Genomic DNA, 25,567 nt, shown 5'->3' on the forward strand with positions numbered 1-25,567 from the left:
CCTTTTCCTGTGCACAACTCTTGTTTCTCCATCCATCCACCCAAACCTTGGCCTTCCTCTTGTACTTCTCTCATCAACTCTTGCATTCATCACCTTCTTTAGCAGACAGCCATTTTCCATTCTCTCAACATGGCCAAACCACCTCAACACATTCATATCCATTCTAGTTGCTAACTCATTTCTTACACCTGTTCTCACTCTCACCATTCGTTCCTAACCCTATCTACTCAAGATACACCAGCCATACTCCTTAGACACTTCATCTCAAACACATTCAATTTCAGTCTCTCCATTACTTTCATTCCCCACAACTCTGATCCATACATCACAGTTGGTACAATCACTTTCTCATATAGAACTCTCTTTATATTCATGCCTAACCCTCTTATTTTTTTACTACTCCCTTAACTGCCCCCAACACTTTGCAACCTTCATTCACTCTATGACGTACATCTGCTTCCACTCCACCATTTGCTGCAACAACAGACCCCAAGTACTTAAACTGATCCACCTCCTCAAGTAACTCTCCATTCAACATGACATTCAACCTTGCACCACTTTCCCTTCTCATACATCTCATAACCTTACTCTTACCCACATTAACTCAACTTCCTTCTCTCACACACTCTTCCAAATTCTGTCACTAATCGGCCAAGATTCTCTTCTGTGTCATACTTCTCGATAATTTCTTTTTTCACCTCTTAGGCAATCATCTACTTACCATCTTTCTTGATCATCTTGGGGGCCATTGTCTAGATGCTTTACTGTACAGTACTGTTAATACTTTTAACTTGACATAAACAATAGTGATTACAATTCTATGAGGAACACATGATTACAAAAGAACACTGAAAAACACTTGCAAGATACTGTAACGTTGGGTGACGTGGGTACGAATGCTGCAGATAGAGTGTAATATTTGAGGTCTGTTCTGGGGTTGGAAGGGGTATGCGAGCTAAAGGGAAACAAAATGGAGTAAAAATCATGGAACACTGTGTAGGTGCTGTATGGGTACTGAGCAACTGTCTTCTGTGCATTACATGCTAGTTTCGTTAACACTCTATACCGATATACTGTACTGTACTTGTATACTGCGTCACTCATTACAATATGGCGTAGAAACGGATTACCAACTGTTCATCCCCTATCATCTTGTGTCCAAACCATCAAAGGTTCTGATTTCTCAATTTTTTTTTTTACCAATGCATTCATCACTACTTTCCTCTTCCTGTCCAGTTCTTTATTTTCAATATAGTAAAATCATCCTACTTTGCTCCGATCATGAATCATGTAATTAAAAAAAAAAACACTTCACCTTAGTCTCTTCTATTAACCTTATTAAAACCAATTTTCCTCTTTCCTAGAATAGAACAAGCCATGTGAACCTATCATAAGTCTTTGATTTATCTACTAACGGGCCTCTTTCATTTACCGGTTATCTGGATGTCTCTGTTTCATCCTTGTCGCTGTAATTCTTTCTTATGGTTCTCTTAACTCCTGGACCAAAGTTATGTCTCCAAAGTAACAGAGATACTCTAGTTCTAAGAACTTTCAGTATGTCACAACAAAAGTTCAAACTCCCCTCTTATTTTAACATCACAGTATCAAAGCATTTCTCTTTTGACACTATCAAAAACTTTTTCAAAATATTTTAACACCATAACAAGAGGTTGACAGATTACAGTATTTTTTTTTCTTTTTGTATCACATGTCTTAGCAAGATACAAGGGCATAACAGCACTAACAAATTACTTGGAATAATTATGGAAAATCACAAGATTTTTCCTATGAAAAAAATACTGATATTAGCTTCCTGTTGGTGCTACCGCATTGAAATTCAAAATAACTGAGCTACTTTGCCATTAATTTCAATATAAAGTGATTGAAATAAAGCACAGAGATGTAGAGAAACAGTAAAAGTAAGTGACAAGCAATTCACAAATTCTACCAGTCCTACTGGTGAACATATTATTGATAACAAAAACGATCAGAGAATAAACTGGGTGGCCGATCTGAAACTGATGGAGCTTTATGTATGTGTTCTATACCTACCTAATGCTGCTTTACTTTTCCTTCATAATGCTCTTGTCTTGGAACTTTTCAATACAAAAGAAATGGGTAATGGAATTGTGTCTGTTGAGAAACAAAGTAAAATTGGGTAGAATCTATTGTTGGTCCCAAGTTACATTGGAAAAAAAAAAAAATTCTTTTATTGCAGAAATCCCATCAGAATTTGATGCAGCCTTTGTCCTTGTGGATAATTCAATTTTATATTTAACATACAAACTGTATGAACCTATCATTGAGGTCTTGGCTGTGGATCCCGTTGACGGAAGCTTGTTGTCAAGTGGTACAGATTACCGGTGTAGAGGGTCAAATGGTGATGGTTATAGCTGCACCGTGAATGTTGATATTCCAGACCACAAGAACTCTGTTAACTTCATTGTTGTCCTCACTACATCGGAAGGCTATGCTGAGTCCTCTAACACCTATTCTTTTCAGAGTGAGTATTTTTCCTTTCAATACTGTATGATAATATTTATTCTAGCTTGATTATTATTATTATTATTTTTATTTTTATTATTATTATTATTATTATTATTATTATTATTACTTTGCTAAGCTACAACCCTAGTTAGGAAAGGAGGATGCTATAATCCCAAGGGCTACAACAGGGAACGTAGCCCAGTGAGGAAAGGAAATAAGGAAATAAACTACAAAAGACGTTCAAGAACAATAACAACATTGAAATAAATCTTACATATATAAACTATAAAAACTTTAAAATAACAGGAAGAAGAGAAATAAGGTAGAATAGTGTGCCAGAGTGTGCCCTCTAGCAGTGAACTCTAACCCAAGACAGTGGAAGACCATGGTACAGAGGCTAGGTTGCTACCCAAGACTAGAGAACAAAGGTTTGATTTTTGAGTGCCCTTCTCCTAGAAGAGCTGCTTACCATAGATAAAAGTCTCTCTTTTACCCTTACCAAGAGAAAAGTAGCCACTAAACATTTACAGTCCAGTAGTTAACCTCTTGAGTGAAGAAGAATTGTTTGGTAATCTCAGTGTTGTCAAGAGTATGAGGAAATAGAATGTTTAAAGAATAGGCCAGACTATTCTGTGTATGTGTAGGCAAAGGAGAAATGAGCCATAACCAGAGAGAGGGATCCAATTTAGCTCCCTCTGGCCAGTCAAAGGACCCAATAACTCTCTACCGGTATTATTTCAGAAAAAGGTATACACTAAACCAGCTACATAATAGAATATTACATAATATCCTTGGCATTATAACTGATAAACTCGCAGGTGAAAAAGGAGAACTATTAGACTATGTACGAACTGGTTTCCTTTACCCATAACGAAAATAAAGAGTGGTGCCCATACCTTGTCATTGTTCTAACTAGGCCATCTGTTTAGCTGTGGGTTAGCGGGGTCGATGCCATAACCTGATAGCAAGTCGGCGTGCTATACTCCACCACAGCTCATAATCACTACGGTGTGTTGAGTACAGTCTCACACAAACAACACAGATGATATACATACGCAGTCTCGGCGTAGTGTCAGTAGATTCAGGCCTAGGGTATTTAACATTACGGGCTTATTGATTATGTGAACATTGTTCGAAAACAATTATTCAAATGGAAATTTGTTCTAAAGAGTTATTTGAAAGGACAATTATACGAAATGATAATTATTTGAAATGTGAAATTCTTTATTCAAACAAAGGTGTAAAAATACCAAAAAGGATGAAATTCATGATGAAACAGATTTACTGATAAATGCAAGTTATGCTCTACAGCGCGCAAATACTCTAATACTGAGTACTCCAAAGGTTGCCACTAATTTTTTTATCCTTTCATCCAAGTCACGATATTTCTTCGAACTCTTCATATTTGTGCTTCGTGCTCTTAATTTTGCAATGTGTATTTTTTTTAAATCCTGCTCTATTTTTAGAGCATCTAGGAACTTCCATATTGTTGGATGATGAGATGACATTTGCTGTAAAAAAGCTCTGTGCCATCCTTCAAGTGCGTTGTTAGTCCTAGGCAAATCAGTATTGACTCTCTCAAAACAAAACCACATACTTATTTCAAACATAGGACTACGTCGATGACGTCTTGAAGGACGACCAATCTACGAATCTTCAAAATAATCTGAAATAGGATTTACATTTTGAGGATATATATCTGAATCTAGTAAGGCTTCAAATGATTCAGTAACTTTGTCTGCGGGGACAAAGGCTAGGGCTAACAGCATTCGAATTCTTAAAGCAAATTCGGAATCTGTATCGTATATCACTTTCAGACCACAATCACATATCTTTCGATACAAGCACTGGCCTAAGTGGAAAAGGTATCAATAATGAGAAGCTGTACTGAATTCTTCTTTAGCGTCAGTTATAGTTGCAAGTTCAAAGTCAGAAGTTAGGGTTGAAACTACTAAATTTCGAACCATAGACTTAATTTGAGCAAATAAGTTTTATATAAGTTTCAGCCCTTTTATTTGGAAGTAAAGCGTAGACCACAGGAATGGTATAGTTATTCTTCACAGCATGTACAGTATATAATTGTTCAAATAGCTGAGGTACAGTTTTAAATGTTCCATCCACTTGTAAATGTTCACTCTTTTCAAGTAGACTCAAATTATACTGAGTTGCAAATATAAGTATCTTATCATCGTAACTGCTTCCCTTTATGAGTTTTAGTTTGCTCAGTCGTTAAAACAATTTCCCGTCTATGAAGTGGATTAGCTAAGCCTGCTCTCTCATTTTGTCTTACGTTATGAATAGTTATATTTGAACAATTGCCCATTAGCGTAAGGTTGAAACAACATTTCGAATATTTATCATTTCGTATAATTGTTCTTTCGAATAACTTTCTTTCGAACAATTTTCCATTCGAATAGCTGTTTTTCGAATACTAGTTCTCTAATAATTGTTTTCGAATAATTTTCATGATACGGGCTTGTTCAACCATGTTTTCTTTCTTTATGATATTTTTACAATGTGTTTTAATTTAGATTTTATCATATTTTTATGGTTTTCTAATTTGTTGAGGTAGGAAATTATTATGGTTAATGTGATAAAAATGATTTTTTTCGGTGAAATTCGGCACATTTTGAGGATTGCTGGGAAATTTGGGACCATGGTTTGTCAAAAAACCTTGGCATAGAGTGAATCTGCAAAAAGAAAATCCGCAAAAATCAGTGGATGACTGTAATGTAATGATATATCAGTCATATTTTACTTAACATCAGTTTTAACAACTATGGTAATTGTTTATTATCATACCAAAGTTGAAATGCATGCAAAACAGCTGTTCTTATCCAAATCGATTGCTCATAACAAAAGAGCTGTTTTTTGTTTATTTTCTTATACAGTAGCCTTATACTGTATAATACTAGCAATACTTTTATCCTTCTCTTTTGCTTTTAAAAGTTATTAAACTAGAAGTTGTGATAAAAAGGTGGATGAAAAGAGGTTAGTTTATTAAAATTTGGTCTCAAAAAAGGAACTTGCATGGTATATGAGATACAAGATGAAAGGGGTTGCTTATAATCCCTTTGGTTCAAAAGGAAAACTTGTGAATGTATTCCTTCTAGCTGAATACTGTACTGGCCCAAGAGAAAGCAAAGCCTTTGTTTTAGTATTTGGGCTCTCACACCATTAAAATTCAGGGTGAAGCTGCTGCTGCTTATATTATTGTTGCTAAACAGTTTCTTAAGACATTAGATAAAATAATCAAAGAGAAAATCATATTTGTATAACTCGTCTTTAATGTCTACGAGTGTAGCTTGTTATGAAAGCTAAAGCTTTTATTGTACATCTATTTCATAAGTAGAAGAAACAGTGCTGTGGTGCAAAGTAGCCAAAGATAGGCTTACATTAATTTTGATAATAATACTGAAGGAGTTGTTAATCTACCATGCCTTTAATTCCCGGGCATTCAAAAACATCCCAAAGTTGATGCATCCTGTTCTTTGGAAGGCCAGACATGGGTGACCTTAGTCATTTTCAACAAAAGATTTTCAATATTAAACTTACCCGATAATCATGTAGCTGTCAACTCCGTTGCCCGACAGAATTCTACGGGAGGGATACGCCAGCTATCACTATACTAGAAGGGGGTGTACTCACAAGCGCCACCTGTGGCCAGGTACTACAGTACTTGTTGTTGACGTCACCTCACTTTTTCCTCTGTCGTGCTTCCGGCAAGACGTTCTTGGATACGCTTATGATTTTGGAGTATTGTTCACGGTTTGGTGAAGTATTTCTCTAAAATTTGCAGCTATTCGCTATACTAGAAACTTCTATATTAGCTTAGTTAGCTTTTGGAATTAATTTAATTATGGTGACGAAGAGAGTATGAACTCTCTTTCACCTTTAAATGGCCGACCCTTCCCTTAGACGGAAGTGTTGGTGTCTAAGAGAGTATAGACTCTCTTTCTTAATTTTGCTTAACAAAAGTTATAGATTTTTTTATATCTCTCCGCCTTTTATAGGCCTCTTCGATTAACTTCCTTTTATTATAAAATTATTAAAATTAATTTTTATATTTGTTTATATTCGACCTTTCCTAATGGTAGGCGGTCTTTTCTTGTACCGAAGTTAATTGACATTGAGCCCGTCATTTCGGTTTTACCTGTTAACATATTATGCTATTTTAATGTTTTTGAAAGAATTTCTTTGATAGTCTCGTACTGTTTTCAAAGTTGAACTAACGTTTTGTTTTGTCTCTGCAGTTGTTGACGTTTCAGAACGTTCAACTTGCGCTCTATCGTTACGATAGAGAGAGAATTTTCACGGTGTCACGTTGCAGTAAGAGTAACCGTGTCTAGCGTTTTGTTCATTCTTTCTTAACTTAATGGTTTTAATTCTACAAAGGAACTTTTCATTTTGGGAAATATTTTCCTTTAACAATAATATGTTTTAACGATATATATGATTGGGCTCTTCTCTCAGGTTCTAAGTCAAGAGAGAGAGAGAGAGAGAGAGAGAGATAGAGACGGAGGGAGAAAGAGGAGGATAAACGTTTCGTTCAAGCGAGTAACGTTGTTATCGTTTTTGCTCTTCTCCCTAGTCTCTTTAGGGGAAGAAGGTAAACGTTTCTAGAGTTTTTCTTGTTCTCAAGCTTTATGCGGTGAGAGATTTTAAACGTAGTTTATTTGATCTAGTGTTTAGTCTCTTTCCAGCCACTGAATTATTTATCTTTCATTAGATTTTTCTGTTACATTGTAATTCTGTTTTCGCAATTACTAACGTTTGAGAAAGGATAGAATTGCGTGTTTCAGGTACAAACCACTTAAAGTTTCGAGTTCAGTGAAATAAGTGCAAACAGAAAATCAAAAGTGATAAGTGATTAGCGCAAAGTGTGTCAGTGTTGTGCGTGAGGGTACTTCTGTGCGTGCCAGTCGTCCTCCCAGTCCGGGACCTCTTGCAAGCTCCCAAGCCCAGGGGAGAAGCAATGTCGAAGGGCAAAAGGGTTCGGCAGGCCTTGATCGGCGCACAGAAGTATCCTCGGTGGTTGCGGGCGTGTCTTAAGAGACCGTCACTCCCACCCGCAGACGATTGAGCCCTTATTTTGCTCGTCTGCAGAAGAAATTTCGGGGAGAAAACGCTGGTCTCAGGTCTCAAGACCTCTTAAACGTAAAGTCCAGACCTATGCCAGACGTACGAAGTTAGAGTTCAACAACCCGGATGCAGTCATTGGGTTAGCTCTGACTCTCCTCAGTCTCAGGTGACTGCACACCTCCTAAGAGAGGTAAGGCGATGCCACAACAGACCTTTTCGTCTGTTGATCCCAAGACGACTTTGCTGCAGTCCATGCAGTCGCAGCTTGGGGTCTTAATGCGTGAGTTTCAGGCTGAGAAGGTTACACCTCCTCCTGCGAACGCTCCGCCTCTCCGCAGTCCAGTCTGCCAGGCGTACGAAGTTGAGGTTCCTCAGGCTACCTTACCGCGTTCTGAGTTGCCAGTTACCAGCGGTGTGCAGCAACCTCCGCCTCCTCCTGCGAGAGCTCCGCCTCACCGCAGTCCAGTCTGCCAGGCGTACGAAGTTGAGGTTCCTCAGGCTACCTTACCGCGTTCTGAGTTGCCAGTTACCAGCGTTGTGCAGCAACCTTAACCTTCCTTAAGGCAACCTCAGCAATGGGAGCAGGAGTCTTATGCCTTACTTCCTCCGCTTCCGCTTGCGGTTCCACCAGCGAGGCAACAATCTCTTGAGGTACGACAACCTCTTCCATCAATGAGGCAGCCACCTCAGCACTCGCTGCAGCTTAGGCTAGCTCCTCAGGAACCTCAACTCGCGAGACAAGAACTGCGTTCTGCGCAGCCGCTATCTCAACTCTCGCAGCTCACACCTCAGGAACCTTAACTCGTTCCTCAGGAACCTGCTACTGCGCATCCACAACCCTTACAGCAAGCGCAACTCTTGAGGCAGCAACCTCATGCTATGAGTCAGCCACCTCAACGCATGCATCTGCCACTTTCTCCTCAACTTGAGAAATAACAAATGACAATAATAACACCTCATTACTTTCATAACTTGCATTTGTAATCATATACATGTATGCCTACACAAACATTATGATAATGGAGGTTATTTGTCTTACTTATATAAAAATATATTTGTATTCCTTGCAATATATTTTTAACAATATCGCAAAATATGGCAAAAATATCTTCAAAACAAAATGAATCATGAGTTATGAATGTAAGGTAAATATTATGTTGATATTAAAACCCCATGCAAGCATGCATGAAGCACTCTAGCACTGGTCATGGAATTTCTGAGAAATGTTAAACGCCATGCAACACGCTCTGCTTACCTTACAGCATGCTCTACATACAGCATGCTCTGCATACAGCATGCTCTGCATACAGCATGCTCTGCATACAACATGCTCTGCATACAGCATGCTCTGCATTCAGCATGCTCTGCATACAACATGCTCTACATACAGCATGCTCTGCATACAACATGCTCTGCATACAGCATGCTCTGCATACAGCATGCTCTGCATTCAGCATGCTCTGCATTCAGCATGCTCTGCATACAACATGCTCTGCATACAACATGCTCTACATACAGCATGCTCTGCATACAGCATGCTCTGCATACCTTACCGCATGCTTCTCAGTCATACATCTTTGGTTGTTGCCAACTCACTAGACTGTCAAGCAGTTTCATAATGTTGCCTTCTAGTCTGCTGCTTTTGCACCATTGAAACCCTCACTGAGAGAACTTAACTTTTCTCGGATATGGTCCCTGTAGATGAGAAAGTGCTTTTCTCCCTCCTTCTGATATTCCCTTGAGGACTCTGTCATTTGGAGAGGAGCCTTTAGCTGCGTAGCCTCCTATGGACTTTTATTTAAGCATAACATGCTTCCAGGGAAGGTAATGGTTCCACTTCAGTCACTAACCCCGTCTGTTACCACACCTGCTCCCATAGACCTTGAGCTGTGTTGCAAGACATGCAGTCCAAGCTTAGTCCTTGTTAAAGGATTTTTTGTTTACGGAGTCAGTGTGTCACTGGGAAGACGTTCAACAACCAGCAGAAGTGACTTGTTGTGACGCAGTGCGGCAACCTCAGCAACCCGATAAGGAGTTGTCTGTACGACCCAGACAGTCTAGACAGCTTCGGGTTGTCACTGTACTTCCTCGCTTCCCCATGGTTGACAGTTCACAGACTGTGCAGCAGTACCATGATCTTGTGTCCGGCTCCGTCAGACGACTGGCTTTTAAGAGCTCCCACAAGTCGTCGCTGTCTGGAGATTCTCAGATGGACTATGGATCTGACCAAGGAACTGGGCCTTCTGGTCAATTTTGAGGAGTCTCAGCTCATCCCATCCCAGACCATTGTCTCCCTGGGTATGGATCTTCAGAGTCGAGCTTTTCGGGCTTTTCCGTCGGCCCCAAGGATCTTCCAAGCCCTAGAATGCATCCAGAGCATGCTGAGAAGGAACCGATGCTCAGTCAGGTAGTGGATGAGTCTAACAGGGACACTTTCATCGCTGGCCCTGTTCATCGTGTTATGGAGAATCCACCTCCCCCCCTTCAGTATCATCTAGCTGCTCACTGGATAAAGGACATGACGCTAGAGACGGTCTCAGTTCCTGTTTCCGAAGAGAGGAGGTCTTCTCTCGCGTGGTGTAAGAACAGCTTTCTTCTCAAGGAAGTCTACCTTTGGCTGTTCAGAAACCCGACCGCCGTCTCCTCTCGGACACATCAGACACGGGCTGGGGTGCGACTTTGGACGGACAGGAATGATCGAGAACATGGAATCAGGAGCAAAGGACACTTCACATCAATTGCAGGAGTTGTTGGCGGTTCTTCTGGCCTTGATAAACTTCAAGTCCCTCCAGCTTAACAAAGTGGTGGAGGTGGACTCTGACAACACCACAGCCCTGGCTTACACCTTCAAGCAGGGAGGGACTCTTTCGTGAAGTTGTTCTAGATCGCAAGGGACCTCCTCTTCTGGTCTAAAGATCGAAAGCTCACGCTGGTAACGAGGTTCATTCAGGGCGGTATGAATGTCATGGCAGATCACCTCAGCCGGAAGGGTCAGGTCATCCCCACAGAGTGGACCCTTCACAAGAATGTTTGCAGCAGACTTTGGGCCCTGTGGGGTCAGCCAACCATAGATCTGTTCGCTACCTCGATAACCTAGAGACTCCTATTGTATTGTTCTCCGATTCCAGACCCAGCAGCAGTTCACGTGGATGCTTTTCTGCTGGATTGGTTCCATCTCGACCTGTATGCATTCCCGCCGTTCAAGATTGTCAACAGGGTACTTCAGAAGTTCTCCTCTCGCAAAGGGACACGGCTGACGTTGGTTGGCTCCGCTCTGGCCCGCGAGAGAATGGTTCTTAGAGGTACTGCAATGGCTGGTCGACATTCCCAGGACTCTTCCTCTAGGAGTGAACCTTCTACGTCTACCTCACGTAAAGAAGGTACACCCGAACCTCCACGCTCTTCGTCTGACTGCCTTCAGACTTTCGAAAGACTCTCAAGAGCTAGGGGCTTTTCGAAGGAGGCAGCCAGAGCGATTGCCAAAGCAAGGAGAACATCCACTCTCAGAATCTATCAGTCTCAAGGGGAAGTCTTCCGTAGCTGGTACAAGACCAATGCAGTTTCCTCAACCAGTACCACTGTAACCCAGCTTGCTGACTTCCTGTTATATCTAAGGAAAGTAAGATCCCTTTCAGCTCCTACGATCAAGGGTTACAGAAGTATGTTGGCAGCGGTTTTCCGCCACAGAGGCTTGGATCTTTCCACCAACAAAGATCTACAGGACCTCCCTAGGTCTTTTGAGACCTCAAAGGAACGTCGGTTGTCCACTCCAGGCTGGAATCTAGACGTGGTCCTAAGGTTCCTTATGTCATCAAGATTTGAACCTCTCCAATCAGCCTCTTTTTAGGACCTCACATTAAAAACTCTTTTCCTCGTGTGCTTGACAACAGCTAAAAGAGTAAGTGAGATCCACGCCTTCAGCAGGATCATTGTTTTCACATCTGAAACGGCTACATGTTCCTTGCAGCTCGGTTTTTGCTAAACGAGCTTCCTTCACGTCCTTGGCCTAAGTCGTTCGAGATCCCAAGCCTGTCCAACTTGGTGGGGAATGAACTGGAGAGAGTACTTTGCCCAGTTAGAGCTCTTAGGTACTATCTAAAAAGGTCTTAACCTTTACAAGGACAATCAGAAGCCTTATAGTGTGCTATCAAGAAACCTTCTTTTCCAAGTTCTAAGAACTCAGTTTCTTACTATTCAGGCTTCTGATTAGAGAAACACATTCTCATCTGAAGGAAGAAGACCTTGCTTTGCTGAAGGTAAGGACACATGAAGTGGGAGCTGTGGCTACTTCAGTGGCCTTCAAACAGAGCCATTCTCTGCAGAGTGTTATGGATGCAACCTATTGGAGAAGCAAGTCAGTGTTCGCATCATTCTATCTCAAAGATGTCCAGTCTCTTTACGAGTACTGCTACACCCTGGGACCATTCGTAGCAACGAATGCAGTAGTAGGCGAGGGCTCAGCCACTACATTCCCATAATCCCATAACCTTTTAACCTTTCTCTTGAATACTTTTTATGGGTTGTACGGTCGGCTAAGAAGCCTTCCACATTCTTGTTGATTTGGCGGGTGGTCAATTCTTTCTTGAGAAGCGCCGAGGTTAAAGGTTGTGATGAGGTCCTTTAGTATGGGTTGCAGCCCTGTATACTTTAGCACCTTTGAGTTGATTCAGCCTTCCAAGAGGAACGCTGCGCTCAGTAAGGAAGACGATCTTATTAAAGGCAGAGTAACGGTTCAAGTCGACTTCCTTACCAGGTACTTATTATTTCATTGTTATTGTGGATAACTGATTATATGAAATACGGGATACTTAGCTATCCTTTAGTCTTGTACACTGGTTTTTCACCCACCCCCCTGGGTGTGAATCAGCTACATGATTATCGGGTAAGTTTAATATTGAAAAATGTTATTTTCATTAGTAAAATAAATTTTTGAATATACTTACCCGATAATCATGATTTAATTGACCCACCCTTCCTCCCCATAGAGAACCAGTGGACCGAGGAAAAAGTGAGGTGGCGTCAACAACAAGTACTGTAGTACCTGGCCACAGGTGGCGCTTGTGAGTACACCCCCTTCTAGTATAGTGATAGCTGGCGTATCCCTCCCGTAGAATTCTGTCGGGCAACGGAGTTGACAGCTACATGATTATCGGGTAAGTATATTCAAAAATTTATTTTACTAATGAAAATAACATTTTTCTGGCTATTGCATGACAGCAGTTGAGAATGTTGTAAAGTAAAAAAAAAAACTTTCTTTTAAGGTTCTGTGGATCCTCAATATTTTGGACCCAAATGTGATGTCATTTTCTTGTCACTAAGTAACATGTCCATCTTTCAACCTATAGGCATAATAGCTCTCTTCAAGCAGTACTGTTAAAGTCGTTCCTTGTATCAAACAGTTCATGGTGCATCTTCAGAAAACAGTATGAACATTCAGGTGTTTTCAAAAGATTACAATATTTATCAGGTTATATTAAACATCAGTGCATCCTCGATCAAAGTAACCCATGCAGTAATGAATGTTGGATAGGAGAAACCGTGCCATCAATTCATTCTTGATTTCAAAGTTTGATAAGCCAGTAAAGGATTTATCAAAGAATTTTGGAGTTGGAAGAAGAAAATTTTGACATTAATTGAAGCCCATTAGCAACCACTGACTAACAGACTTGGAGTTGGAGGAACAACATAAGATTGAAGAAAGTTTCTTTGATACAAAACCTGGGAGAAACTTATACCCTAAAGATATGCAGTGTACTTTGTATTATGTATCTAAGTGCATGGCAAGCTTGGAGTTGCAGGATCTTATAGCCAAGCATTTTATTAATATCTTGAATGGTGTTGAAGATTTGTTCCTTCTGTATAAAAACAATTGTCAAAAAAAAAAAGAGAAAGAACAAAGTCCAACAAAAGTACATCCGGTCCTTCTAATAGTCAAGTATCAAGAAATGAAAGGCTATATAGTCACCTGATCCTAACACCAAAGAACAACTGCCATTGACTTAAGGTGTTATAGTGAAGAAACCTCGTATAAAAGCCATATTACCACATCACTCTCACCATTGTCGTCAACCTCCTCTAAAGACTGGTTAATCACCTCCAACACCATCCTTATTCATGTCCAAAATGCAGAAGAGATGCCAAGTTTAAATTAAGGGACTTATTAATGTGTTGATATTACGGTACATTTTTTAATATTTTATGGAATTTATATAAAAAGAAATACCTATTTTTCAATATTAAACTTAGCCGGTGATTATATAAGCTGCAACTCTGTTGCTCGACAGAAAACTCTACGTTCAAAATACGCCAGCGATCGCTATGCAGGTAGGGGGTGTACATCAACAGCGCCATCTGTCTAGCAGGTACTCATTACTCAATGTAAACACAGAACCAATTTTCTCTCTGTCGGGCTACCGGCAAGACCTACTAATACGCTGTTACTAACTGGATTTGTTTTCACAACTATTTGGTGAAGTACACTATTCTAGTTTTGAGCTTTCGCTATGCAGGGGTTTTATCTTCATCTCAAAACTTGAACTCGTTTTGGATAGATTTAATTAGGGTGACAAAGAGAATATGGACTCTCTTTCACTTTTAAATGGCCGACCCTTCCCTTAGCGGAAGTGTGTTTAGGTTTTTAGTAATTTTGCTTAACACGTTATAGATCTATATATTTTATATCTCTCCGCCCTTATTAGGCCTCTTCGATTAACTTTCCATTTATTATAAACATTTAAAGATAAATTTTATGTTTTGTTTATATGCGACCTTTCCTGATAGTAGGCGGTCCTAACTTGGAACCGAAGTTAATCAACGTTGAGCCCGTTATATCGTATTTAGCCTTTAAAGAATTTAAAACTTTTTAAATTTAATGTTTTATGAAAGAATTTCTTTGATAGTCTTCGTACTGTTTTCAAAGATGAACTAACGTTTTTTAGACTACGCAGTTGTTGACGTTCAGGACGTTCAACATGCGCTCTATCGTTACGATAGAGAGAGAGTGTATCACGGTTTCACTTTGCAGTAAGAGTAAATCGATTCTGACGTTTTGTTCATTCTTTCTTAGCTTTAATGTTTTAAATTCTAAATTAAAGGAACTTTTTATTGGAAAACCTTTCAGTTTTTTTTCCTTTAGTCAAATAACATGTTTTTTTTGACGATATATAATTGGGCTCTTCTCTTAGGTGCGAAATCAAGAGAGAAAGAGAGAGAGAGATAGAGACGGAGGGAGAGAGAGGAGAGAAAACGTTCCGTTCAAGCGGGTAACGTTGTTCTCGTGTTACTCTCGTCCCTAGTCGCTGTACGGGGAAGAAGGTAAAACGTTTCTAGGGTTTTATTCTTGTCCCCAGGCTATGTGCGGTGAGAGATTGTAAACGTAGTTTATTTGAACTAGTGTTCAGTCTCTTTCCCAGCCACTGAATTTTTTATCTTTATATATGTTTTCTGTTTTTTGCTAGTATTAATGAGCTGCATTATACGACTGATTTCGCAATTACTACCTTTTAATGAGGGTAGAATTGCGTGTTTCAGGTAGAAATCAGTAAAAGTTTCGATTTCAGTGAAATAAGTGCAAAACAGAAAATCGAAGTGATAAAGTGATATGCGCAAAGTGTTACAGTGTTGCGTCCGAGGGTTCGTCTGTTCGTGCCTGTCGTTCACCTAGTCCGGGACCTCTTGCAAGCTCCCAAGCCCAGGGGAGAAGTAATGTCGAACGACTTATGGGTTCGTCAGGCCTTGATCAACGAACAGACGTTTCCCTCCGTGGTTTCGGGCGTATCTACCCAAGATCGCCCCACCCACACAAAGACGAGAGAGCCCATTTATTTCTCGTCTGCGGAAGAGGTTTCTCGTAAGAAACCATGGACCAAGGTCTCGCAGCTTATTAAGCGCAAGTCGGTCCCTTCCGCGCAAGTCCAACGGCCCAGTTGTAGCCACTGGGTCAGTTCGGACTCGCTGCAGTCTTCCGACGACTGCTCACCTCCTAAGAGAGGCAAAGCGGTACCGCATCAGGCAGTCACGCCGTCTGTTGCCGCACCTGCTCCTGTAGACCCTAAGTGGTCTTTGCTGCAGACCATGCAGTCTCAGTTAACGTCATTGATGCGGGACTTTCGTGCGGAGAAGGTTGACACTGCACCAACCTCTAGCCTACAACCAACCACGGTTGTGCGTCCTGTGGACGCTGAGGCGACCTTCTGCCGCACTCCAGCTGAGAGAGTCCCGCCACCCATGCGTTCCAGTGTACCCTGCCAGCCGCATGTTGACGTTCAGTAACGCACGGAACCTTCCGTTGACGTTCGCGAGGTACAACAACAGTCTAAGTTGTTTTGTTTTGACGCGGTGCGTCAACCTCCGCATTCTAGAGTTGTTTTGACTGCTCAGTATAGACAGTCAAAGCAGTCTCGAGTGAACACTGTATGTCCTCACGCACCTGTTGTGGTTGACAGTTCAGTTGTTGACAGTTCACAGACTGTCAAGCAGTTACATGACGTTGCCTTCTGGTCTGCTACTAATGCACCAGTGAGAGACTCACTGAGGTAACCTAGCTTTTATCGGACAAGGTTCCTGTAGATGAGAAAGTGCTATTCTCCCTCCTACTGATATTCCCTTGAGGACTCTGTCATTTGGAGAGGAGCCTTAAGCTGCTTAGCCTCCTATGGACTTTAATTAAATCATGATGATTTTTTAAGGATCTTCGTCCGGATCTTGTAACTGCTGCTCCTCGTTCGCCTAAACGTCAGAACTTACACTAGGCCTAGCTACTTCGGAGCCGTTGTTTTTAAGCTAGTGCTCTCTCGCTCTCCTAGAGAGCGTTACGTTGGCTAGGCGACTGGTTTTTCACCAGGAGGAGTTTTAGGGATACAGCCTTTGATTTCCCTTCTTTTAAACTGGCTTATAGAGCGAGAGTCTGATAGGACACGAGAGAAGTTCTCGGCTTGGGAGTTCATGCCTCTGCCCAGATAGACTTCTCAATTCTGGTAGACTCGCCCTGGCGCCTAGCCAGGAGACGCTCCAAGTTGTTTACAGGTCAACTTCTCAACTTTTGTCGAGCCTTTGAAGTTTTGCTGTACTATTATGTCACACATAACAAGGCTTTCAGGGATGGTAAATGGTTCCGCCTCAGTCGCTAACCCCGTCTGTTGCCACACCTGCTCCCGTAGACCCTAAATGGGCTTTGCTGCAAGACATGCAGTCCAAGCTTGCGTCCTTGATAGAGGACTTAAATGCGGAGAAGAACCTTCTGGCCAACAACCTTCCTCCGGTTGGTTGTGCGCCCTGTTGACGCTGAGGTAACCTACTCGCGTCTGCCAGTTGAGGTGGTTCCTCCTTCTGGCCAACAACCTTCCAACCGGTCGGTTGTGCGCCCTGTTGACGCTGAGGTAACCTACTCGCGTCTGCCAGTTGAGGTGGTTCCTCCACCGATGCGACCCAGTGTGGGTTGCCAGTCGCACGTTGACGTTAAGCGACGCTCGGAGGTGGTTGTTGACGTTCAGGACGTTCAACAACCAGCAGAGGTGACTTGTTGTGACGCAGTGCGTCAACCTCAGCAACCCGGTAGGGTGTTGACTGCACAACCCAGACAGTCTAGACAGTTTCGGGTTGACGCTGCACTTCCTCGCGCACCCATGGTTGTTGACAGTTCACAGACTGTGCAGCAGTTACATGATATTGCGTCCGGCTCCGTCATGCATCCACCAGTGCGACCGGATTCAGCGAGTCAGACGTTGCCTACTCCGTTGCCGTTTCCTCATCAGTTTTCGGATGAGGAACCCTCTGATGAGGACGTTGCTGAACAAGACGATCAGCCCCCAGCCCTGCTATCCATCCAGAAGATGCTGAAGAAGGAACGCTGCCCAGTCAGGCTGTGGATGAGTCTGGTAGGGACACTGTCATCCGTGGATCAATTTGTGTCTCTAGGAAGACTACACCTCCGTCCTCTTCTATACCATCTAGCTTTTCACTGGAAAAGGACAAGACGCTAGAAGCGGTCTCGATCCCGGTTTCCGGAAAGATAAAGTCTTGTCTGACTTGGTGAAAGGACTATATCAACCTTAGAGAGGGTCTTCCCCTGACTGTTCAGACTCCCAACCACGTTCTCTTCTCGGACGCATCGGACGTAGGCTGGGGTGCGACATTAGACGGTCGGGAATGCTCGGGATTATGGAACTCGAGTCAAAGGACAATGCATTTCAACTGCAAGGAGCTACTGGCAGTAAGTCTGACCTGGAAAAGCTTCAGGTCTCTCCTTCAAGGCAAAGTGGTGGAGGGGAACTCGGACAACACCACGGCTTTGGCGTACATCTCCAAGCAAGGAGGGACCTACTCTCTGACATTGTACGAGATCGCAAGGGACCTCCTCACCTGGTCAAAAGGTCTAGACATATCACTAGTAACGAGGTTCATCCAAGGCAACTTGAATGTCATGGCAGATTGTCTCAGTCGGAAGGGACAAATAATTCCAACAGAATGGACCCTCCACAAGGATGTATGCAAGAGACTTTGGGCCACCTTGGGCCAGCCAACCATAGATCTCTTCGCAACCTCGATGACCAAGAGGCTCCCAATATTTTGCTCACCAATCCCGGACCCAGCAGCAGTTCATATAGATGCCTTTCTACTAGATTGGTCACATCTAGATCTATATGCATTCCCTCCGTTCAAGATTGTCAACAAGGTACTGCAGAAGTTCGCCTCTCACGAAGGGACAAGGTTGACGCTAGTTGCTTCCCTCTGGCCCGCGAGAGAATGGTTCACCGAGGTACTTCGATGGCTAGTAGACGTTCCCAGAACACTTCCCCTAAGGGTGGACCTTCTACGTCAGCCACGCATAAAGAAGGTACACCAAGGCCTCCACGCTCTTCGTCTGACTGCCTTCAGACTATCGAAAGACTCTCGAGAGCTAGAGGCTTTTCGAAGGAGGCAACCAGAGCGATTGCTAGAGCAAGGAGAACATCCACCCTTAGAGTCTACCAATCGAAGTGGGAAATCTTCCGAAACTGGTGCAAGTCAGTATCCGTATCCTCGACCAGTACCTCTGTAACTCAAATAGCTGACTTCCTCTTATATCTGAGGAAAGAACGATCTCTTTCAGCTCCCACTATCAAGGGTTACAGAAGCATGTTGGCATCAGTCTTCCGTCACAGAGGCTTAGATCTTTCCAACAATAAAGATCTACAGGACCTCCTTAAGTCTTTTGAGACCACGAAGGAGCGTCGTTTGGTTACACCTGGTTGGAATTTAGACGTGGTACTAAGATTCCTTATGTCAGACAGGTTCGAACCGCTCCAATCAGCCTCCCTGAAAGATCTCACCTTTAAGACTCTTTTCCTGGTATGCTTAGCCACAGCTAAAAGAGTCAGTGAGATTCATGCCTTCAGCAAGAACATCGGATTCTCATCCGAAACGGCTACATGTTCTACAACTTGGTTTTCTAGCCAAACACGAGCTGCCCTCTCGGCCTTGGCCAATATCGTTCGATATTCCAAACTTATCGTATGGTTGGAAATGAACTAGAAAGAGTCTTATGTCCTGTAAGAGCTCTTAAGTTCTATTTAAAAACCTTTACGAGGCCCGTCTGAAGCTTTATGGTGTTCAGTTAAGAAACCATCTTTGCCTATGTCAAAGAATGCTTTATCCTATTTTATCAGACTGTTAATACGAGAAGCTCATTCCCATCTGAATGAGGAAGACCAAGCTTTGCTGAAGGTAAGGACACACGAAGTTAGAGCTGTCGCAACTTCCGTGGCCTTTAAACAAAATAGATCTCTGCAAAGTATAATCGACGTAACCTATTGGAAAAGCAAGTCAGTGTTCGCGTCTTTTTATCTTAAGAATGTCCAGTCTCTTTACGAGAACTGCTACACTCTGGGACCATTCGTAGCAACGAGTGCAGTAGTGGGTGAGGGCTCAACCACTACAATTCCCTAATTCCATAACCTTTTTAATCTTTCTCTTGAAATATTTTATTATTGTTTTTGGGTTGCCCGGAAGGCTAAGAAGCCTTTCGCATCCTACTTGATTTGGCGGGTGGTCAAAGTCATTTCTTGAGAAGCGCCTAGATTAGAGGTTTTGATGAGGTCCTGTTGTATGGGTTGCAACCCTTGATACTTCAGATCCTAGGGGTCGCTCAGCATCCTAAGAGGATCGCGAGGCTCCGTAAGGAAGACGTACTTAAAAAGGCAGAGTAATTGTTCAAGTCGACTTCCTTACCAGGTACTTATTTATTTTATGTTTGTTATTTTGAATAACTGCTAAAATGAAATACAAAATACTTAGCTCATAATAATGTAAACAAGTAATGCTGGTCTCTACCCACCCCCCTGGGTGTGAATCAGCTTATATAATCACCGGCTAAGTTTAATATTGAAAAATGTTATTTTTATTAATAAAATAAATTTTTGAATATACTTACCCGGTGATTATATATTAAAGGACCCTCCCTTCCTCCCCAATAGAGACCCAGTGGACCGAGGAGAAAATTGGTTCTGTGTTTACACTGAGTACTGAGTACCTGCTAGACAGATGGCGCTGTTGATGTACACCCCCTACCTGCATAGCGATCGCTGGCGTATTTTGAACGTAGAGTTTTCTGTCGAGCAACAGAGTTGCAGCTTATATAATCACCGGGTAAGTATATTCAAAAATTTATTTTATTAATAAAAATAACATTTTACACTACATTAAAAGGATAGCAGGTTGTAAGTACTGTACTTTGTCATCAATTGTACCATTAAACTGAACAAATATAACAATATATAGGAGCACTTTCAACGTACATCCAATTAACGACACGTGGTAGGTATATGTACAGTATATGAATATATATTATATTAGTATTTTGATGTTTTGTTTCTGCCTTAACCAGTGAAATTAATTTTTATTTTATCACTTTGAGTACCATTGGATGTAAGTTACATCCACTATTATTTTTCCCCTAAGCATCATATGACGCAATTTATGTCCAATGATTATAATTTTTTTATTTGTATGTAAAAATTTTGCAAAATGTATAACATAATATATGACTGGAAAGAAATTTGTTTAGTTATATGATAACCAATATAAAAATTCTATTATTTATAGTTTTTGTGCTAAGATGCATTAATTAAGATATCTAGAAACAAGGGCCTTAGGCTTGCGTGCCAAGTCATTGGGGCTCAGAGTTAATGAGTTTTTTTCTATGAAATAAAGTAAAATATATCCTGGTATTTAATTTTCAAGTTAATTCATGCAGTTTTTAAGTTGATGATCTTATGATTACCAATATGCGTATCCCCCTGGCATGGGAGATATAGGACAGTTATGTTTTAAAGCTTATGCCATGTTCTATTGCTGTTTGCGTGCTACCTTACAAACGGTAGTATACATGGCTATGTGAATATGGTCCTTTGTAGATTTTGAATAAATTATTGATTAGAAGGGTGTAAATGGAGATTTTTTCTTTTACAGCTTTCAAGCTTCAGGTTGAGTATTTGATGGATGGAGCCATTTATCTAAGCTGGGCTGTAGAACATCCTGGAGAATACGATGTTTCAGTTTCAAAAGGCTACGACTTTCATAATGTCAAGTTCCATCAATCGATCTCGTGTGAGAATGGGAGAACTGACCAGGGGATGATATCTTGTCACGCCTACTTTATCCATGTTGAAGATGGTGATGTGGTTGCTGTTCAACAGAAGGGGAGTCCTGATGTCATGGCTGTTTATATAACCTTTCCAGGTAACAATTAAGAATAGTTATGGGTGTTTATTATTTTAAATGTAATTCGAAGCCACTTTTTTTGCATGATTTTTTTAATTCTACTAATCGTAGATAATATTGTTAAGTAAGGTAATATAAGGTGGTTGCATGGTAGTTTATTACAGCAATTTACTAAATGTACGATTAATTATAGTGTAATATTGGTGTTATTCATGTTGCATTGATATGGCATTCAATTGAATATCGTCATTTGGAATTAAAGTACTATATGCCGAGATAGATTTAGCAAATTTTTTGGGAATGCTGGATTAGAACTTTTAATAATGTACTTCAGAATTCATCTTGTTGTGGAGTTGAATTGGAAATCAGGTACAATGAATTATATAAAGCTTTCATTTGTATGATTATGCCAATGCAATTTGATGTTTGTTATCAGTATTCAAGAACAGTACTCCAACATATTACCACCCATTTCAGTAGTATTATCTACCTTTGTAGAAACTCAAACAGACTACTTTAATGAAAGATGATGAGAAGCAGAAATTATCAAGCTGTCTAGGAAGGAGGCATAATGAGAGGAGTTGAGTTAAGCTGATGTTTAATTTTCAGGTTTCCAATTATAGTAATTTGTATTTTTTGTAATGATACAAACCTTTAGCTATTTAAACAAACTTACTTGCCAAACCTATCCCCCTTGAAGTCCTACCTCCAAGGAAAGTGAAGTACAGTCACAAGTGTGGGAGTGAACGGGGTAGCTAACTACCCCCTACCCCCTGCTAACTATCGGGATGGGTAGTTAACCCTTGGTAAAATTTAATGGCTCGTCCTTTCGGCGAACCCTAAAGGTTTGTAACGTTAGGAAAAATACAAATTACTTCCAAATTTGACATTTTCTTTACTTATCCAAAGTTCTTCAGGTGCATGTTATGTTAACCTAATTAATATCTTAGTCTGAATTAGGGGAATGTCACTAACCTATTTGTCCAGCTATAACTTTATTTTTGGGCTCGGCCATGTCGTCTTGATGGAAGGTTCATTTAGGTAGCCTTTCTAAAGGATATTTGCTACAGTGATACTCCTAGAGAATTAAACCGGTATCCAGCATTCTAACTCCTGGAGCGAGTATCCAGTTAAGGATATTGCAAGGGATCAGGGACATATTTTTTAGATACAACACATAGCAATCTTCACCCCGAATACTGTAGATTTAACTCTTTGATGTAAAGGGGGAAGAGTGGAGAAAGAAAGGGGGTGCCATTCTAGGTACCCGGTGGACCTCCTATCCGTACTACAACTGGCCGCTATTCCTTTAATTGTAGCATAAAAGCTAGGTGCTTTCCCAAAGTTTTGTTGCAGGTTTATCGGAATTTATCATGCAATCTCCAGTATCTTCATCCTCTGGAAAGTTGAGTATTAATTCTTTCCTGTGTATAATTTGAGGCTCCCTTCTCACAGTTAAATTCAAATAATTTAAGTGTGTTTGGTTGAGCATTGCCATGACCGGAGGCGGTGAATTTATGACCGCTGTCGCTGATTATCATTACATTTTATTTAGTTAATAAGGCGGCAATTCCCGGTATTTAGCTATAATATTAGCTAGTTAGGTAAATTATACAAGTGAATATTGTGCATACAGAAAAATTATTATTCCTCTTCTGATTATGTAACTTTACTTTTCGTATTTGGCGAGAGCCCCAGCTGTATCAACCTTGCCGGGAACCCCGGCGGTACCAACATGGCCGTGGTTCCTTCCAGAGCTAGGCTAGCCTCGCTCATATATACGTTAGTAAAGTAATTTTCAATATTTAACTTAGCCGGTGATTATATAGCTGCAACTCTCTGTTGCCCGACAGACAACTCTACGGTAAAAACTCGCCAGCGATCGCTACACAGGTTGCGGGTGTGCCCAACAGCGCCATCTGTCGTCCAGATACCCAGTACTCAATGTAAACAAAGACTCAATTTTCTCTCTGTCGAGCTATCGACAAGACGTACTTACTCGCTGTTGCTAAACTGGAGTTTTTTCACAACTAATTGGTGAAGTACTTTATTCTAGTTTTGAGCTTTCGCTATGCAGGTGTTTTATCTTCATCTTAAATCTTGAACTCGTTTTGGATAGATTTAATTATGGTGACAAAGAGAGTATGGACTTTCTTTCACTTTTAAATGGCCGACCCTTCCCTTAGACGGAAGTGTGTTTAGGCTTTTAGTAATTAACTTATCACGTTATAGATTTTCCTCTATATATTTTATATCTCTCCGCCTTTATTAGGCCTCTTCGATTAACTTTCCATTTATTATAAACATATAAAAATAATTTTAATGTTTTGTTTATATAGACCTTTCCTGAGAGTAGGCGGTCCTAACTTGGAAACCGAAGTTAATCAACGTTGAGCCCTTTATATCGTAATTAGCTTTTAAAGAGCTAAGGATTTAAAACTTTTTAAATGTAATATTTTATGAAAGAATTTCTTTGATAGTCTTCATACTGTTTTCAAAGATGAACTAACGTTTAGTTTATTTATGCTACGCAGTTGTTGACGTTCAGGACGTTCAACATGCGCTCTATCGTTACGATAGAGAGAGAGTGTATCACGGTTTCACTTTGCAGTAAGAGTAAATCGATTCTGACGTTTTGTTCATTCTTTCTTAGCTTAAATGTTTTAAATTCTATTTTAAAGGAACTTTTTATTTGAAAAACCTTTCAGTTTTTTCCTTTAGTCAAATAACATGTTTTTTTGACGAAATATAATTGGGCTCTTCTCTTAGGTGCGAAATCAAGAGAGAAAGAGAGAGAGAGATAGAGACGGAGGGAGAGAGAGGAGAGAAAACGTTCCGTTCAAGCGGGTAACGTTGTTCTCGAGTTACTCTCGTCCCTAGTCGCTGTACGGGGAGGAAGGATAAAACGTTTTTAGTTTTTTTTTATTCTCGTCCCCAGGCTATGTGCGGTGAGAGATTGAAAACGTAGTTATATGAACTAGTGTTTAGTCTCTTTCCCAGCCACTGATTTTTTTATCTTAAAATATGTTTTCTGTTTTTTGCTGGTATTAATGAGCTTGCATTATACGACTGATTTCGCAATTACTACCTTTTAATGAAGGGTAGAATTGCGTGTTTCAGGTAGAAATCAGTAAAAGTTTCGATTTCAGTGAAATAAGTGCAAAACAGAAAATCGAAGTGATAAAGTGATATGCGCAAAGTGTTACAGTGTTGCGTCCGAGGGTTCGTCTGTTCGTGCCTGTCGTTCACCTAGTCCGGGACCTCTTGCATGCTCCCAAGCCCAGGGGAGAAGTAATGTCAAACGACTTATGGGTTCGAGAGGCCTTGATCAACGAACAGACGTTTTCCCTCTATGGTATCTTGTGTATCTTACCAAGATCTCCCCTACCATGAGACGAGAGAGACGTTGTTTCTCCTCGTCATCCAAAGGCTTTTCGCATAAGAAACCTGTCACAAGGTTTCGAAGCCCTTAAGCGAAAGTCAGTCCTTTCAGGACAGGTCCAGCGTCCTGGTTACAGCCATTAGGACAGCTCTGACCCTATGCAGTCATCGGATAACTGCTCGCCGCCTAACAAAAGCGTAACACAGACTCCGAGAGTCTTTTTTTGTTGGCAAAGTGTTGCGGTCACAGACGTTACCCTCGTCTCTTACCACAACCATTTCCGTTGATCCTTAATGGGTTTTATGGCAAGACATGCAGTATATGCTTGCCTCCCTTATGGAAGACTATTCTGCCGATTAGTCCGTTGAGTCTAGCCGTTTATCTCATCGATATCCTGGCTTTCAGCCAACCTAACGTTCCTTTGTGCTTACTGTTGACGTTGGCGTAGCTTAGTCACGTCAGTCAGGTTGTTTAGAACCACACTCGATGCGGTCTCGTGTGGTTTTTCAGCCGCATTTGGACGTTAGGCCACTTGCTGATGCTCCTGTTGACGTTCAAGACGTTCACTAACAATCGGAGTTGACTTGTTTTGACGCTGTGCGTCAACCTCCGCATTCTAGAGTTGTTTTGACAGCTCAGTCTAGGCAGTCAAAGCAGTCTCGAGTGGACGCTGTGCGTCCTCACGCCCCTGTTGTGGTTGACAGTTCAGTTGTTGACAGTTCACAGACTGTCAAGCAGTTACATGACGTTGCGTTCTGGTCCGCTACTAATGCACCAGTGAATGTGGACTCTGCTTGTAAAGCATTGCCACCACGGTAGGTCTCTCCCTTGCTTGAGACTCAGCTTTTATCGGACAAGGTTCCTGTAGATGAGGAAGTTGCTGTTCCCCCTCCTACTGATATTCCCTTGAGGACTCTG

The 25,567-nt window shown here is 41.2% G+C and overlaps 1 protein-coding gene across 1 annotated transcript in view; it reads left to right on the plus strand.

Moving 5' to 3' along the window:
- The first annotated feature begins 2,106 nt into the window (after positions 1 to 2,106).
- LOC137628854 (uncharacterized) overlaps positions 2,107 to 25,567 on the plus strand; it is a 44,943-nt gene continuing 21,482 nt past the window's right edge. Inside the window, exons 1-2 of the mRNA XM_068360104.1 lie at positions 2,107 to 2,503; positions 21,016 to 21,285. Coding sequence (XP_068216205.1) covers positions 2,122 to 2,503; positions 21,016 to 21,285 — 652 coding nt within the window. The 5' untranslated portion in view covers positions 2,107 to 2,121. The remainder of the gene's footprint in view (positions 2,504 to 21,015; positions 21,286 to 25,567) is intronic.

The sequence above is a fragment of the Palaemon carinicauda genome, chromosome 2 (assembly GCF_036898095.1).
Source record: "Palaemon carinicauda isolate YSFRI2023 chromosome 2, ASM3689809v2, whole genome shotgun sequence".
Taxonomy (NCBI): Eukaryota; Metazoa; Arthropoda; class Malacostraca; order Decapoda; family Palaemonidae; genus Palaemon; species Palaemon carinicauda.